Source organism: Odontesthes bonariensis, chromosome 3, assembly GCF_027942865.1.
Source record: "Odontesthes bonariensis isolate fOdoBon6 chromosome 3, fOdoBon6.hap1, whole genome shotgun sequence".
Lineage (NCBI taxonomy): Eukaryota > Metazoa > Chordata > Actinopteri > Atheriniformes > Atherinopsidae > Odontesthes > Odontesthes bonariensis.
In genome coordinates, this window is record NC_134508.1 from 28,212,329 (window position 1) to 28,230,693 (window position 18,365).

The 18,365-nt window shown below is 46.1% G+C and overlaps 1 protein-coding gene across 3 annotated transcripts in view; it reads left to right on the forward strand.

The window, feature by feature from the left end:
- itga7 (integrin, alpha 7) overlaps positions 1-18,365 on the forward strand; it is a 47,322-nt gene that overhangs the window by 23,169 nt on the left and 5,788 nt on the right. For all 3 annotated transcript variants that reach the window (XR_012769507.1, XM_075461404.1, XM_075461405.1), the window contains exons 7-22: positions 166-362; positions 650-738; positions 840-967; positions 1,377-1,472; positions 1,595-1,656; positions 1,920-2,089; positions 2,387-2,533; positions 14,689-14,804; positions 15,471-15,657; positions 15,756-15,830; positions 16,222-16,301; positions 16,420-16,497; positions 16,921-17,023; positions 17,259-17,474; positions 17,784-17,900; positions 18,060-18,173. Coding sequence is in view for 2 of the 3 variants with exons in the window: in XM_075461404.1 (XP_075317519.1) it covers positions 166-362; positions 650-738; positions 840-967; positions 1,377-1,472; positions 1,595-1,656; positions 1,920-2,089; positions 2,387-2,533; positions 14,689-14,804; positions 15,471-15,657; positions 15,756-15,830; positions 16,222-16,301; positions 16,420-16,497; positions 16,921-17,023; positions 17,259-17,474; positions 17,784-17,900; positions 18,060-18,173 (1,975 nt within the window). In the remaining variant the exon portion in view is untranslated. The remainder of the gene's footprint in view (positions 1-165; positions 363-649; positions 739-839; positions 968-1,376; positions 1,473-1,594; positions 1,657-1,919; positions 2,090-2,386; positions 2,534-14,688; positions 14,805-15,470; positions 15,658-15,755; positions 15,831-16,221; positions 16,302-16,419; positions 16,498-16,920; positions 17,024-17,258; positions 17,475-17,783; positions 17,901-18,059; positions 18,174-18,365) is intronic.

An 18,365-nucleotide genomic window follows, 5' to 3' on the forward strand; every position in this document is an offset into this window, starting at 1 on the left:
AGCTTCAATGCCCGATTTGGCCTCTTTGAAATGTACCTCAAAATTGGACTCAAATACAAAACAAAACTGAGGATACAATTTGAGGTGGGGGATTGGTTTAAAAGACCTTTACCCTTTAAAGTTGTTTGAATTTCTCTTTTTTTTCCCTCTTTCTTTTGGCCCTAGCTGGACAGACCTGATTATTGGAGCGCCTAATTTTTTTGACCGTAAAGCAGAGATTGGTGGGGCTGTTTATGTATATTTAAACCCTTTTGGTCACTGGGATGATCAGGCTCGACCCATTCGTCTCAATGGGACATATGACTCCATGTTTGGGATGACAGTCAGCAACGTTGGAGATCTGGACCAGGATGGATATGGAGGTTTGAGCAACGCTTTGTATTTATTGAATCATAATCCTAATTCCTGCCTCCAGATAACAAAAGTCATTGCAGTTTTATGATGGGTAAGTGGAACAATAACATAAAATATTCAGTTAATTTTCTCCTATCTTTAAAATTCTGTGGATTCAAAGTGTTTTAATGTTGTCACTCAGATGATTCAGATAACATTTATAATGATGCGAGCCACGTCGTAAACAATTCATTAGGAGCTTGTAGTTTGAGAACTGAGAGAAATAAGTTTGCTTTACATTGCTTTACATGTGCAGATATTGCTGTTGGAGCCCCATTTGATGGAGATGGAAAAGTTTTCATCTACAGAGGCTCGAGTGCTGGAATTGAAACTAAACCTGCTCAGGTAAGTTAACATTTGGGATGAAATTTTAAAAAAGGGATGAAGCTAAAAGGACTAAAAGAAAGAAAGAGTGACACTGAGCAATTTAATCTTTATCCCATTAGGTTCTGGATGGCCGTAACTTTGATGTGCAACATTTTGGATACTCCATCTCAGGTGGTTTGGACATTGACAACAACCACTACCCAGATGTGGCAGTGGGCTCTCTTAATGATTCAGTGGTTCTCCTCAGGTGAAAAAAAAACTTCTTTAAACACTCACATTAGATCTGCAAAGACATTTTTGCAACAAACATAATCTATTCTTAGCCATTTAACTCTAAATCTAACTTTAAGGCAACCCGTGTACAGAGGCTATAATTCCTCATCGCAGTAGGCCTGCGTTCGGGTACAGGTCTGTGGCCATTTGCTGCATGTCACTCCTCCATCACTGCCCACTTTTCTGTCTTCTCTTTACTGCCACACAGTCCACTCGTGCCAACACAACCTTAAAACATAGGATAAGATAGATAGGATAAGATATTTACTTATCTTCTCTATGTTTGAGTTACATGTGTCGTCATAAATCTTGCATCGTTATTGTCCTGCTGCCACCTGTTAGTTATGATTTCCTCCCTTGATGTGTCTCTCTGTGTCCACAAGGTCTCGTCCAGTCATCCATGTAATCAGAGAGATATCAATTGACCCTTCTTTCATTGACCTGGAGCACCACAACTGCAAGGGCAGGGAAGGAGTCTGGTAAGAGCTGTGACTGTGACAATCTTTCAGGATAACTTAACCTTAAATTTAAAAACATAATGCATCAAACAAGCTACTGCCAATATTTATTCATTTATTTTTTCCTCCAACTTGCTGTTAAGTATGGAGGTAAAGGCCTGCTTCGCCTTTACAACCCACCCACAACACTTCGCACCCCATATCAGTAAGTCACGCACAGGTTTTCAAAGCTCTTTTTCTCTTACTTCCTTCATCTGTGACTTTGTATCACTCAGTGACAGGGGCTGTTTCTAATTTCAGTTGAAAGTAACCGTATATTGTGAGGTAACATTAAAGACTAAGATTAAAGTGTACACTGTATCCACTTAATTGTTCTTCTTAATCACTCTCAGCTCGTGTCCTAATATGTCTGTAAGTCAGTCCATTTGTCTCCCTCCATGTGTTAACTGCTGTTTTGCTCTATTCAAGCCCTTGTGGTACGCTTTGAAGCCGACTCTGAGCGCAGGAAGCTGGGCCTCCCGCACCGTGTTAACTTCCTGGGCCGCAGCTCACTGGAGCCGGAGTACACACAGACAGAAGAAGTGGAGCTGCATTCGCAAAGAAGCCCTGTGTGCACCACTGCTGAATTCCAGCTGCATGTCAGTGAATCCTATTGATTTGCTCTTGGTTTTGATTCTTTCTTTTAGCTTTATAGTCAGAAATGTGTTGCATTCACTTAAGTCGTGTCAAAGGTATACAATGCTGCATTGGATGTTCCTCCTTTCATGACATGTTTTGACATTTGTGGGTCAAAAATCCACACAGTCTTCTTTTTCCACCATGATTCTTTACTATATATTTATATATAGATATAGATGTATCCAAATCTATATCTCTATGTAGATACAAATGTATCTATATATATCCACTAATTACCTTACTTTGTGTTCATGCAGGAGAACATCCGTGACAAACTGCGTCCCATATCATTGGCGATAACACATAATATCAAGTCGGTGCCGCCACGCAGACACTCTGCCAAGAAGTTGGAGAAGCTGCCGCCCATACTGAATATCTCTCCCTCGAATACGGTGCACTCTGAGGTCTGTAAAAACAAAACAAAACCAAGTAGATTATGGTAAGGATTCATTTTAATGGGCTGCTGGCCCTGGATTACTGTATAAATAAGTCAACACTTTATGTAATACCTTTCTGCATTGATTTAAGTTCATAAAGGCTGGTTAAAGCCAAACTTATGACATACAACATTTTGTGTGGTTAGGATAAAAACATTGCTGTTAAAATACAATGAATCAGCATTGTGAGTATTGGATTCTTTTGTGAAAAGATTACTTCACATGCACCACAGCTGAATGCGGTTTTGATGAATATAATCTGAGAGGAAGATCTTTATCAAGCACAATTACTTGTATTTCAGCATATAAACTGATAGACGGTACACATTTCCTACTTTTTTATGTTAACTATTTAAAAAAAATGTTTTTTATAAATCTTTTTATTAGATTTTTCGTTCATATACAGCAATACTTGACATATATAATGTATCTAGGTAGACTTATTAAAAGGTAGTAAGAGGATTGTCTTACCGCGTACGCTGAAAATCAACAACCAAGTTAACTTAAGCCAGAACGGCTTCAATGACTGAACCTTAGTTACCCATTATCCCTTCCCACCCACTGTTAGTAGAGGAAAAAACAGAAAAAGGAGAAACAAAAACAAAACAAAAACAAGAAAAGAGGGGGGGGGGAGGGCAGGCATCTAGTTACTTTCTGGGTAAATAGTAGTTATGTCTAGATATTCAATAAAGGGCTGCCAGGTTTCGTTGAAAACATTATCCGAACCCGCAAGCCATCTATTGTGTGATGGGGGGAGGACATGTTTCTACTTAAACAAAATTAGTTGTCTGGCCAATAGGGTTGTAAAGGCCAAAAGGCCAAAAGGCCAAAAAAGGCGCTTTGTCACAGGGAGATTAGGTGTTGTAAGTGGGGGGGGGGGGGGGGACCAAACAGGGCCGTGCAAGGCTCAGGAATAAAATCCATGTCAAGCACCATTGCAAGTACATCAAAAATTTGGCGCCAGAAGCTGGTAAGGTTCGGACAGGACCAAAACATGTGTGTGTGATTGGCAGGTGATTGTTTACACCTATTACAACTATCACTGATGCCTGGGTAGATCCTCGCCGGCTGAGCGTTTGTGTAGTGTACTCTGAAAAGAACCTTACATTGTAACAAGCTGTGCCTAGCACACATGGAGGACGAGTGAACTAGCTTAAGAATCTGGTCCCACCGGCTGTCTGATATTGGTACCCCTATCTCTCGCTCCCAAGTCCGCCTCAGGCGAGTCACCTGGTCAGGGTTAAGGGAATCAATGGAGTTGTAAATCACAGAGATGGAGCGTCTTTGGGCGGGGTCGAGGGATAGCAAGGAGTCAATCAGAGACCCAGGTGGGTGGTTGGGGAAGTGAGGGTAGGTGGTTTGGACAAAGTGCCTGGCTTGAAGAAAACGAAAAAAGTGAGAGTGACGTAATTCGAGCCTGGCTGTAAGCTCTGTAAAATCAGTAAAAGTGTTTTTTTTGTAAAGGTCCTTGACATGAAGTAGGCCTTTGTTTCGCCTGATAGTAAAAGTAGGGTCTGACAGGGAGGGCGGAAATAAATGTTTTTTAACAATCAGGGCTAAAGTTGAAGGTTCGTTCAAGCCATAATGTTTAGGGAATTGCATCCAAATTTTCAGGGAGTTGGTAACAACAGGGTTCTGTGAGATATTATGAATCTTGAGAGGGAGTCGCGTGGTAAGGAGGGACTGTAAAGAAAACATTGAGGACCGCAGTTCTATTTGAGCCCATGTGGGACCTGTTTAAGCTCCTCTGTCAAACCAATAAATAAGTTTGTTAACGTTGCATGCCCAATAATATTGGATGAGATTAGGTAGTGTGAGACCACCCAGCTTTTTGGGGAATTGTAAAGCAGCTTTCTCAATACGGGTGGCTTATTCAACCACAGAAACGACAACATTGTCTGGTGCAGCTGCTGAAAAAAGGATCTTCTCATAAAAATTGGAATATGCTGGAACAAATAGAGGAATTTAGGGAGAATCACCATCTTTACCAGGTTAACTCTGCCAGTTAGGGAAAGAGGGAGACAGGAAGAGCGAGTCATATCAAGCTTACACTTGTCAATAAGAGGGCGAAAATCTTTGTTGAAAAGTTCCTTGAAAGAAGCAGTGACGAATACGCCTAGATGTCGAAACCCCTCTGAGACGACCTTAAATGGGAAAGAGGAGATAGGGAGGCGGTTGATAGGGAGAAGTTCGCTTTTATTAAAATTTAATTTATAGCCAGAGTATCTGCCGAATTGGGTTAGAATGTCTGTAATAACAGGGATGGACACATATAACAGCAAATCGTTCGCATACAGGGACAGCTTGTGGGTGATATAATTCCTGGTGATACCCTCGATTCTCTCCTCCCCCCAAAGCCAGATGGCCAATGGTTCAACAGCTAAGGCAAATAGGAGAGGGGAGAGGGGGCATCTCTGTCTAGTGCCCCTACGGAGGGCAAAGGAGGGCGACCTCACACCATTTGTAAGGACATGGGCAGTTGGGGAGTCGTAAAGCAGTCTAATCCATGCAATTAAGTCAGAGCTGAAACCAAATTTTGACAGGACGTAGTACAGATACTTCCATTCGAACCTGTCAAACGCTTTCTCAGCGTCTAAAGAAATTAGCACCTCAGGTATGACAGGGTTGGGGGAGCCGATAATGTTGAGAAGTCGTCTGGTGTTAAATGATGAATTCCTTCCTGCCATGAACCCAGTCTGGTCTGTGGAAATCAGGGCAGGCAGGGCTTGCTACATGCGAGTGGCTAGGACCTTGGCGAGAATCTTTTGGTCCACATTTAAAAGATGGGCCTATAGTGGCTACATTCAAGGGGATCCTTTTTTAATAAAAGAGAAATGTTAGCTTCAGATAGGGTTGGGGGCAATCTGCCACTAGTAAAGGATTCATTGTAGACATTGACCAAATGTGGGGTTATTAGGTTCAAATTTGCTTTGTAGAATTCTACTACAAACCCGTCTGGGCCAGGGGACTTGCCATTTTGTAGCTGTCCAACCGCCTCCTGCCTCCGCCAATGAGATAGGAGTGCCTAGTTTGTCAGCCAGATTACTATCGACTTTGGGATATGTAAGCATCTCTATGGGGTTGTGGCTCTTCCAGATTTTCGGTACTCTGAAGTATACAGGTCAGAATAGAACTTTAAAAACGCGTCATTTACTAATTTGGGGTCAGCGACCACTGATCCTGATGGCAATTTTATCTTGGGGATCAGTCTCGAGAGAGCAGCAGTTCTAGCCTGATGAGCGAAAAGTTTGCCCACCTTATCTCCCATTTCAAAATAACATTGCCTTGTTTTTAACAATTTAGTTTCAACCTTGGATGTTGACAAAAGGTCAAAGTCAGCTTGAAATTTAAGACGTTGGTCATAAAGAGAGGGAGTGGGGGAGGCGGCATATTGTGTGTCAATTTTCAATAGTTGATCCGAGAGCCAGATCATCCTTTCTGTGTCCGCCTTTTTCTGCCGGGACGCAAACGAGATTGCTTGTCCTCTCAGATATGCTTTACACGCGTCTCATTAGCCGCTTTCGGACTGTAGGAACCTTTGGCAGTTCTAATAACCTTTTAATCCGCGGGGCCGTTTTCTCCCGTGTTCGGACATACAGGAACTCGGGGCTTTCTCCCTTAGTTCCTATAACTATTTAGCTCCTTCTCCGAGGTCGGGTCTTTTCATAGTTCTATAGAACTAATCTAAGGGAGGTGTGTGGTGGTCGGTAGCTACGCCCCATGTCATGCTATCACGGCTGAAATGTCTCCTCATATGACACAGACACAACCGGCGGGTGTTTAATAAGTTAAACTTACACTTTGTCTCCTTTGTCTGCGGCGCTCTGCTCTCCTTTCTTCCTTCATGAAATAAAAAGTATCTCCTGACTCTCTCTGTGAGCTCTTCCAGCCTCGATATTAGACGCCTGATGTGATTGTCCATGATTAATATCACCATCATGCAGACCATAAACACAGTGGCCTCCCCGCTCTCCATATTAGCTTCTTTGTGGTGTTTTTTCTACTCTCCTTACTTTTACCGTTTTGTTTTGTGTTTGAATGTAGCGCTAAACGGCTAACGGCTAACACGTCACTGAAGCAGACGGCTGCGCGCGGCGCATCAGTCCCTATCAGGTCCCGACTCATGTGCGAATGCAGACTGAAACAGTTCCGCTGGGGAAGGATAGTTATCAGAACGAAATTCGAGGAGGGTAGTTCTGATAACTACTTTCTTAGAACGGTCTGTCCGAAAGCGGCTATAGAGTGCTTCTTGTGATGTCTGGGGTGTCATTTGTCTGAAAGAAGTTGGCTATTTCCACCTGGAAGAATTTTTGAAAACGTGGATTATTCAGTAAATAGTGGGAAAGTTTCCATTGTGTATAGCCGCTTTCGGACTGTAGGAACCTTTGGCAGTTCTAATAACCTTTTAATCCGCGGGGCCGTTTTCTCCCGCATTCGGACATACAGGAACTCGGGACCATCTCCCTTAGTTCCTATAACTATTTCAGCTCCTTCTCCGAGGTTGGGTCTTTTCATGGTTGTAACAATTCCCGTTGCCACTGTGGGTTCACCCAACACATGAGCAGAGACCGTGGTTTACTTATACTTGTTTATTCAGTACTGATCGAGGTTACTAGCCAGAACGGCAGCAGATGAACTCCAGCTTCTCCGTGTGCTTGGTTCGATCGTCCCTCCGTCTCTGGCTTTGGTTCTCGATCCTGTCATCTCCCCCACCGCCTGGACCAGCACGCTACTGATAAAGGGGAGAATGATTAGCCGACGATGTACAGGTGTGCCAATCATCTCCCCTCCCCCTGTCCTCTGAGCCCTTCCCACCTCTCCACCTCTCCTCTGCACCTGATGCACATCGCCCCCCTCCACATACCTCCACCGCCCGACTTAGGCCGGGGAGCTGTCCGGCCTAACCGACTCCCCCCCCCCCCCCTCCTTGTGGGAGCGGGAAAGGAAGTCGGCCACGACCATCTGCGCCCCCGGCCTATGGATCACCTTAAACTTGAAAGGCTGCATGGCCAGATACCATCGGGTGATCCGGCCATTAGTATCTTTCATGCGGTGGAGCCACTGGAGGGGAGTATGGTCCGAACAGAGGGTGAATGGGCGTCCCAACAGGTAGTACCGCAGAGCATCGACCGCCCACCGGATGGCCAGGCACTCCTTCTCCACGGTGCTGTACCTGGCCTCCCTCTCGGACAGTTTCCTGCTGATGTAGAGCAATGGGCGGTCGACACCCCGCACCTGCTGGGACAGAACGGCCCCCAGCCCTCTGTTCGATGCATCAGTCTGCAGAGTAAACGGGAGAGAGAAATTAGGAGTGTGAAGAAGAGGCTCCCCACAGAGGGTCTGTTTTACCCTCTCAAGCGACACCTGGCACAGCTCCGTCCACTGGACCGGATCTGAGGCACCCTTTCGAGTGAGGTCGGTCAAGGGGCTGGTCAGCTCGGCGAAGTTGGGAATAAAACGCCGGTAGTAGCCGGCCAGCCCCAAAAACCGCCTCACCTCCTTTTTTGTCCTGGGCCGCGGGCAGGCTGCAATCGCTGCTGTCTTGTCGACCTGTGGACGCACCTGTCCGCCGCCCAAGTGGTACCCCAGATACCGTACCTCCCTCCGTCCAACTGCACACTTCTTCGGGTTGGCCGTGAGCCCCGCCTGCCTCAGTGACTCGAGCACCGCGGCCACCTGCCGCACATGCTCCGCCCAGCTGTTGCTGTGGATGATCACGTCATCCAGATAGGCGGCAGCATATGCAAAGTGCGGCCGCAGCACCCGGTCCATGAGGCGTTGGAACGTGGCTGGGGCCCCGAACAACCCGAACGGAAGTGTAACAAATTGGTACAAACCGTACGGAGTGGAGAAGGCCGATTTTTCCTTAGACTCTGGAGATAAGGGAATCTGCCAGTACCCCTTGGTCAAATCCAGCGTCGTAAAAAATCGAGCTGTGCCAAGGCGATCCAGGAGCTCGTCGACCCGGGGCATAGGTTAGGCATCAAACCGTGAAACATCATTCACCTTGCGATAGTCCACACAGAACCGGATCGACCCATCCTTCTTGACTACAAGAACGATGGGACTACACCAGGCACTGTTGGACTCTTTTATCACACCCATTTCCAACATGGCCTTCAATTCTGCCTGTACCACTTTTCTTTTGTGTTCAGGCAACCGATAGGGTCGTGAACGCACTGTCACGCCCGGGTGAGTCTCCACGTGGTGTTGAATAAGGCTTGTGCGTCCTGGCAGGGGGGAAAACACATCCGCGTAACACTGCTGCAACTTGGCTACATCTGCTTTCTGTGACGGAGAGAGGTGGTTCTCACAAAGGAGCGAGGCGGGATTGGTCGATTTTGGCACCTCGGGCCCCAACTCATCTCTCTCTGCAATTGTCGTCACCAGTGAAACAGACTCTGCCTCCCTCCATGCTTTAAGGAGGTTGAGGTGGTAAATCTGTGTCTCACCTCCCCTGTCAGATCGCACAAGCTCATAGTCAACGTCACCCACTTGCCGTGTGACCACAAAGGGCCCTTGCCACTTGGCGAGTAATTTAGAGTTATGAGATGGGAGTAATACAAGCACTTTATCTCCCGGTGTAAATTGTCTCAGCCTAGATCCTCTGTTGTACAGCCGCTGCTGACGTTCCTGGGCCCGGAGCAAATTCTCACGTGATAACTGACCCAGTGTGTGGAGTTTTGCTCTCAGGTCCAGGACGTACTGAACTTCATTTTTACTGGGGCTCGGACCTTCCTCCCAGCTTTCTTTTACCAGGTCCAAAACCCCGCGTGATTTCCTGCCAAACAGCAGTTCAAAGGGAGAAAATCCCGTGGAGGCCTGGGGAACCTCGCGCACTGCAAACAGCAGAGGATCTAGCCACTTATCCCAATTTGGCTTATCATCGTGCACAAACTTACGGACCATGAACTTCAAAGTCTTATTCAGGCACTCGACGAGGCCGTCAGTTTGCGGGTGGTAAACACTGGTTCGAATAGACTTGATGCCCAATAATCCGTAAAGTTCCCTCAGTGTTCGTGACATAAACTGGGTGCCTTGGTCAGTCAGGATCTCTTTCGGGATCCCGACTTGGGAGATAACCTGAAACAGCGCTTGCGCCACACTCTTTGCGGAGATGGTGCGCAGCGGCACTGCCTCTGGATATCGAGTTGCGTAATCCACGAGGACTAACACAAATCGGTATCCACGTGTGCTCCGGTGAAATGGCCCGATTAGGTCCATCCCGATCCGTTCAAACGGGACCTCGATCAGTGGTAGCGGGCGCAACGGCGCTCTCGGGATGGCCGGTTGGTTAACCAACTGGCATTCACCGCAGGACGCACACCAGCGGCGAATGTCCGCTCTAATGCCAGGCCAATAGAAACGGGCCATTACCCGGTTCAGTGTTTTTTCGTACCCCATATGCCCAGCCATTGGGTTGTAGTGAGCCGCCTGGAAAACCATTTCCCGGCGGCTTTTCGGTACCAGGAACTGGGTAATTATCTCCTCAGTCTGAGTGTCACGACTCACTCGGTACAACCTGTCCCTCCGTAATGAAAAGTGTGGATATGATACCGCTGCGTCAGGGCGCACCACATGACCATCAATTCGTATCACTTGGTCAAAGGCAAAGCGTAGAGTATCATCACGAGACTGTTCAAGTGGAAAATCTTCCATGGAGTCAAACACGGGAACCTGCGGCGCCTCCTGAGGAGGCGCTGCCGGCTCCCCCTCCCCGTCATCAGTGTCGGACAACCTCGCGTCACCGCTGAGCACAGCGCACATATCCCATGTCCCTGTTGGTCGTGAGCGCACCCCCACACACTGCCCCACTAGCTTATCAAACCCCGGCCAATCAGTACCCAGAATAAGAGGGTGCGCCAGGCGGGAGCTAACCGCAGCCTTCACACTATGCTTTTTCCCCTTATAACGAATTTCCACTGACGCAATAGGGTATCGGTGAATATCCCCATGCACACATTTAATATCCACCTAGCTCGCCTCTATCAAAGCCCCGGGCCGAATCAGATTCTGGTGAACCATGGACTGCATGCAGCCCGAATCCACCATCGCCTGATGTGTACCCCCCTGAATCCTTACCGGAAGGCTGTACGTCCCTCCCGGACCGGCGGAGGGTGCTGTAGGGCCGACGACCCGGATCACCTGACCGACCTCCATGAGATGGCACTCCCGGCGAAAGTGTCCGGGCCGTCCGCACCTCCAGCACTCCTGCACTGCCGCTTGAGGGACCGTCTGTGGGCTGAGGACAGCGTCCGCAGCGCGCTGGCCCTGTGGCGGGAGAAAAGGAGACAGTTGGTTAAACCGGGGAAGCGGGGTGGGTCGGGTGGCTGTGCTGCTCGGAGGACCGGTTGACTGTGGAGGCCTCCTGCGGGGTGCCGGTGTGGGACGGGCAAAAGGCGTCGGCCGAACCTCTGGCGCTTGGTCACGGGCGTGGACAGCCAGGTGGTCCTCCGCCAGCGTGATGGCCGTCGCCAGGTCCCCTGGGCGATGGCACCGCACCCAGGCCGAGGTACCGCTTGGGAGCCCCTCGGTGAACTGCTCCATGACCACCGTCTCGAGCATCCGCTCCTCCCCCGCTGACCCCCCAGGCTGCAGCCACCTGGTTGCAGCGTCTTTCAGCTGCTGAGCATATACGAACGGGCGGTCGTTGGGTCCCAGCTTCGTCTCCCGGAACCTCCACCGGTGGTCCTCCGTGGAGAAGCCGAGGCGATCCAGGACAGCCCGCCTCACGTCCCGGTACCGCCCTCGGCTGGAGGCCGGTAGGCAGAGCGCAGCCGTCTGCGCCTCCCCTGACAGCAGTGGCAGCAGCCGTACCGCCCACTCCGCCGCGGGCCAGCCACATGCCGTCGCTGTCGCCTCAAACATGTCCAGGAATGACTGCGGATCGTCCTCTGTTGTCATCTTGTGGACAGTCATTCCTGGAAACAAGGGGCCCGGTGTGCTTGCCCCCGCCTGGGACAGCATCGCCTCCAGCAGCCGCGTCTGCTTCTCTGCCTGCGTGTGCAGCGCTGCCAGGTGCTGCCTGTTCGCGGCGGCTTGGTCCTGGCTCATCTTCGCGATCTCGTTGAGCATTCCTGCCAACACGTTCACTGGTTGTTGCGGCTCTGTCATTTTGCTGTGTTGGGATCAGTTGGGCGCCAGTGTAACAATTCCAGTTGCCACTGTGGGTTCACCCAACACATGAGCAGAGACCGTGGTTTACTTATACTTGTTTATTCAGTACTGATCGAGGTTACTAGCCAGAACGGCAGCAGATGAACTCCAGCTTCTCCGTGTGCTTGGTTCGATTGTCCCTCCCTCTCTGGCTTTGGTTCTCGATCCTGTCATCTCCCCCTCCGCCTGGACCAGCACGCTACTGATAAAGGGGAGAATGATTAGCCAACGATGTACAGGTGTGCCAATCATCTCCCCTCCCCCTGTCCTCTGAGCCCTTCCCACCTCTCCACCTCTCCTCTGCACCTGATGCACCACGCCCCCCTCCACAATGGTTCTATAGAACACATCTGACGTAGGTGTTTGGTGGTCGTTAGCTACGCCCCATGTCATGCTATCACGGCTGAAATGTTTACTCATACGACACAGACACAACCGGCGGGTGTTTAATAAGTTAAACTTACACGTTGTCTCCTTTGTCTGCAGCGCTCTGCTCTCCTTTCTTACTTCATGAAATGAAAAAGTATCGTCTGCGCTCGACCCTTCGTCTCCTGACTCTCTCTGTGTGCTCTTCCAGCCTCGATATTAGACGCCTGATGTGATCGTCCATGATTAATATCACCGTCATGCAGACCATGAACACGGTGGCCTCCCCGCTCTCCATATTAGCTTCTTGGTGGTGTTTTTTCTTCTCTCCTTACTTTTACCGGGTTTTGTTTTGTTTTGTTGTTGAATGTGGCGCTAAACGGCTAACGTAACACGTCACTGACGCAGATGGCTGCGCGCGGCGCATCAGTCCCGACCTGGTCCCGACTCATGTGCGAATGCAGACTGAAACAGTTCCGCTGGGGAAGGACAGTTATCAGAACGAAATTCAAGTAGGACAGTTCTGATAACTGCGTTTTTAGAACGGCTCTGTCCGAAAGCGGCTTATGTGGAGGGTTGCGGTTAGGGAAAGTTATGACAACTCAGGGCTCTCAAGTCTCACGCAATGAGCGTGAGACACATGCATTTCAACAAGTTCACACGCTCACACGCCACACATGCCATTTCTCACGCTGAGAAATTAGTCGCACAGACATTCTAATGGCCGGTACTATAAACGAGTCAATGGCAGGTTACTGTGCGCTCGTACAGCTCAGAACTATAGCTCTGGTACAGCCGTCTTGATTTTGCAACCCATCGGCAAATCACAAAACAGAATTTCTCAGCCAATCAGAAAACAGAATTTCTTGTTGCTGGGTGAGGTCTGAAATAGCTTTCAGCTGCAAGCACGCGTGCAGAAGTTGCCGACGAGCTGGAGGTGGAAGAGAACCGTCAGGATCATCAGCAGGTCATATCTTCATTTATTTGAATCTTTTATTAGTTACTATAGTTTTCCTACTCCTTGTAAAAGACCAATACCTGCCGATTAAAGTGTTCGTTGGAGTAGTAGACCTAAATATTCAGCACACACCCTTTGACATGAGCAACTTAATGAAAAATGAAATATATGTAGGAGTGTAATTAGGCTTCCGTGGTTAATTTTTTTCAAAGGTGACTGGTATGAGCAGATTCCCAATAAGGCTATCTACAATTGCCAAACTGGTATTAGTTCTGCCACACTGAAATGCTGATGCAGAGAGGGTTTTTTCCATGGTGGGGCTCAATAAAACCAAGACCAGGAACACTTTGTTTCTGAATGGAACTCTGTCATCCATCATGACTGTGAAAATGGCTGTGCTTTAAATGGGAGCCCCCAATATCAGTCATCAAGCATCAAAATCTGCCACAAACACTTACAACAACACATACATTTATTTTTGTTTGTTAAGACTTTGCATACCTAAAACAATTTCTTTTAAAATATAGCAGAATTTAGTGTTAAAGAGAAGATTTGTGATCTTGGTATAAATAAAACAATTTCTTTGTTCTTTAAGTAGCTTGTTTATGGCGATGGGATACTGCAAGGGACCAGCCCCCCCCCCAAAAAAAAACCCCGAAAGAAACCCCCCGCCCAGCCAGAATCTCACTCCAAGCAAACTTGAAAACTTGAGAGCCCTGTGACAACTGATGTAGGAGCGTGGTCTGAAATCACTATACTTTGGTACTCACTTGAATTGACCCAATGCGATAGCCTATTAATCGACAAAAAAAAGGTAAATTCTCGAGTATGTACGATGAACGTGGCAGAAAAACGTGGTGGATGGATGAAAAGATCTCCAAGGATCATTTAGGCCAAGCTGGTTTATAAAAGACTTCAATGTGGTAGCGGAGTTGGACAAAGTGGAGGGTCTAGAGGAGGACCTATCTAGAACAGGGTCCTGAATAAGGTTGAAATCGTCACCTATAATCGGTTAATGACTGTCTAGGTCAGGAAGGGAAGAGAAAAGATGGGTGATAAATTTGTAATCATCCCATACAGGGGCATAAGCACTCACTAAAATAACTGGGATGTCAGCCTGCCTGATACAGCCACTAAACGACCATTAGGGTCCTCAATACATTTTGTTGGTTCAAACGTTATATTTTTGCTAATAATAATTGCCGCCCCTCTTGCCCTCGTGGAAAGCTTAGAATGGAATACATGACTCATCCAAGGTCTTTTAATACGTGAAATCTCAGAGGTCTTAAGGTGAGTTTCCTGAAGGAAATAAATATCCCCTCTGAGTTGTCTCACTTGTGAAAAATAGACTATTTCAATGTCCAGTGACTGCATTTGTCTATAGTGGACTGTACCATCATAAGAAAACCATAAAACCCTCAGTCAAGCGGGAATGACTTCATTTTTTCAACGATGTTGATAAAAATCGATATGATTGAATGCAGTTTGCTTATCAGTTGTTCACATTTACAGCTCTTTATTCTGTTCAAATGATGATACCGAACACTCAATTTAACTTTGTATCAAAAACATTAAACTAGATGGAGAATGTACTTTAGACTCGCACCCGCAGCTTGACATTTGTCTGCTTTCAACTCTGAAGGTTAACTTTCTGCGAGAAGGATGCGGCAACGACAAAATCTGCCAGAGCAACCTGAAGCTTAGGTACCAGTTTGGAACCCGACCCCTGAACTCTGACTACTTCACCCCTCTGCCAAGGTGAGTGTTATACCTGCACACATTTCTGTGTGAGCTGTTGGACTTGTTGACACATACTGTTAGATCAGTTCAACTAGATACACAAAACTGTGTTGACTTGGGGTTGACAGCTGAGTTACTTCATTAATCTCCAGGGAATTTATTTAGCTTCCTTATCAATTATTATGGGAAAATGATACCACTTATTAAATTATTTCATGAATTTATTCTAAACAAATGTGAGAAATGCATACAGCTCCCGGAACACTGAGGTTGTGAACAAGAACAGACTCTACCTCTTTAGGAAGCTTAGGTCAGGTACAGAAGGTCATTCCTTCCATCAGGAATAGCCATACGCTGCATGAATGCTTATAACGGATAATAGTTTTTAAAATGAGTACAGCAAAATTTCAATTTCACTTTTAATCATTCATCTACTGATATCTTTTTTTTTAAAAATATCAATAAAAAGCTTTTAAGAATGATAGATTTCACTCTCTTGGCTTTAATCACAAATAATAATCCTGATAACCATCATCTTATAGGAAGCCTCACCGAGTACCTCTGAATGAGGACCTAAAAAGACAAAGTGTCATGATGGAGCAGAATAAACACCTTTAAAACTCTTATCAAGTATAGGAACATATTTAATCCCTGTCCCCCATTGTTCTCTTTTCCTTCATCCAGAGACGAAGATGATGTGCAGGTGTTTTCTCTCTCAGACCAGCGGTTGGTGGTGTTGGAGGTCATCGTCACCAATATGCCCTCTGACCCTCTTTACCCTGAGGAGGATGGCGACGACGCTCATGCTGCTCAGTTGCTTATCTCCCTTCCAAACACACTGTCGTATGCTGGCTCCAGGGTCCCACCACAGGTGTGTCTTCAACTGGTATTTCAGGGATGGTGTTATATACAAGAAAATCGACATGTTTCCTCTGATGCCACAGTATTTATTTGATATTCTTCCTGCAGATGAGATGTCAAGCAAACCAGAATGGCTCCCAAGTTGAATGTGACCTGGGAAACCCAGTCAAACGAAATACAAGGGTAAAAAAAAAGGTTTTTGATGTAGAAAATGTACACAAATTACACAGCTTGTAATTTGTACAAAGTGCATTCAACACATATCTTAAACATGAAACAATACCCCTGTATTAAACACTCTTATTAACAGATTCAGTGCAGAATCTGAAACCATTTGTGTTTTAAATACATGGATATGCCACATTTTCAAGAATTTACTCAGATATATGTGAGAATTTGATCGAGCAACATTACATCTAAACTAGTTAGAAACATCATCTATTCATATAACAGCTAAGCAACAACTATACATCTATAGTCTATAGTCAGAATAAGATATGTTTTTACTTCATGCAAGCAATACTTAATCTTTTCACTTCATAAATTTGTATGTATGTGTATGTTTGTCTCTCAGCTGAAATTTTCCATCAACCTGAGCACATCAAACATTACCATAGAGACCACAGAGTTGACAGCAGACCTCCTAATGACAACGTAAGCTCTCTACATTCTCCCAGACAGTGTAATGTCACTGGTGGTCATCTCAGTCCAGATGTCTGGCCTGATTAGACTGAATAATTCTTTAATCTGATCTTCGTTGTTTTGTCCTCAGTATAAGTGAGCAGTCTGACTTGCACCCCATCAAAGCTTATGCTAAAGTTGTGATAGAGCTCCCTCTGTCTGTTAGTGGGTAAGTAAACAGTTCATCAACTCCTCATTTACGATGTATGATGTTTTACATTAACCCAGAACTCCAACAAGTAGAAATATTCTAGATGCCTCGTGCTGTGCATGATTTTTATAATATTTTTTATACTAATTTAGCCTGATAAATATGCTGTTGATCCAAAAGGTTTTAGAGATAGACTGAGTGCCAAATGACAGATCTAGAAGGAATTCCACTTTATATCTTTCAGCAGCATAAACAATTTGTTATTTTTAGACCATATTAAATTCAAAACGTTTAACATCAAGGCAAGGCATAGGAGATCTCAGCCGTACATACCAGTCAACTAATAGACAACTTTACGTATTCAGTAGACGTATCGTGGCATGAAGTTATGGCAGTGAACGCAGCTGACTGATGCACAGATCTGATCATATTTTACTGTAGACTGGCTCGTCCTCACCAGCTGTTCTACAGTGGTACAGTGAGGGGAGAGAGCGCCATGAGAAGCCTGGAGGACATCGGCAGCCCCGTGGATTTTGAATTTGTGGTGAGGACAGAATTAGTGTGTGTATGGGAGATTTTTAACATCACTACTAGCTGTAATTTACATGAAATAGTAATAAGAAAGAAAAAAAAATCATCTTGACATGTTGTATTTAGTGAGCCTAAAAGATTTGTACAGGATTACTTTCACCTTATCTAATCATGCAATGATCAAGAAATGAAAATGATAATTCACTTTTTTTTTAAGATCATACACTGTATGCATTTTGTTCTGTCAGGTTGCAAATCCTGGGAAAGCTCTTCAGACGCTTGGCTCTGCCTTCCTCAACATAATGTGGCCTTATGGGCTGACCAATGAGAAATGGCTCTTGTATCCTGCCAGCCTGAAGTTTGAGGGCCACCCAGATACTCACTGTACCTCCGCAGGAGCCTTGAATCCTCTTAACCTACAGAGCTCCTCTCTTGCAGGGCTTCCACCATCTGCTGATCAGGCGGTAGGTGGATCAGTTGATTTCTAACTTTGGCAGAAAAATATACTTAACCAAGTGAATATGCTGAGATTACTCTGGTTACTTTGGATTATTTTCCTTTTCTGCTTTAGGTTAGAACACAAAACTGAATCCTCTGGAATTCATTCATTTCATGATTTCACACTTAAAATGATTGAGTAGATGATCACAACTCCAAATTTAACACTTTGTTTTTTTAATTTGAATTGAAGTGTTATAATTTGCATCACATACGATGAACACAACCTGAAAAGCTTTTTTCTTGAACGATCATCATTAAATTACTCTCCACAGGTCAGGAGAAAACGCCGCTCCCATGCTGAGGAGGAAGGTCAAGAGATGACAAAAGGCAGCGTGGGGCGAACTACGCCAGCTGTGGCAGCTTCAGATAGACGCAAGTCGCTCAAACTGGTACAGAGCTGCAGATGTCATCCAGACTAGTTATCCTTAAAATACAGATGCACAAATGTAGAGATACAGGCTGTTGTGTTCCCTCTGGTTTCCACAGCTATTCTAACTATTTAATAAAGATTATATGGCATTGTGCTCAGCTATCTTTTTCTTCTCCAGGATTGCCTCCTCGGGTCGGCACGCTGTGTGCTGTTCCAGTGTCCTCTCCACAGCTTCTCTGGTCAGGTTGTCCTCAAGATCCATGCCAGGCTGTGGAACAGCAGTTTCATAGAGGTACAAAAAAATCCTGTTCTAATGACATCAGCACCTCTCTGTGTATTACACACCACCTCAACTTCAATTTCACTGTAGCTGGCACTCAAAGTCAGTACAGGAATAATGTATGTGAAAAGTGACTCAATGTGCATCGATTTCACATGATGTAATGGGTTTGGGTATTATCCCATTGTGTTGGCTGAAAGCTTA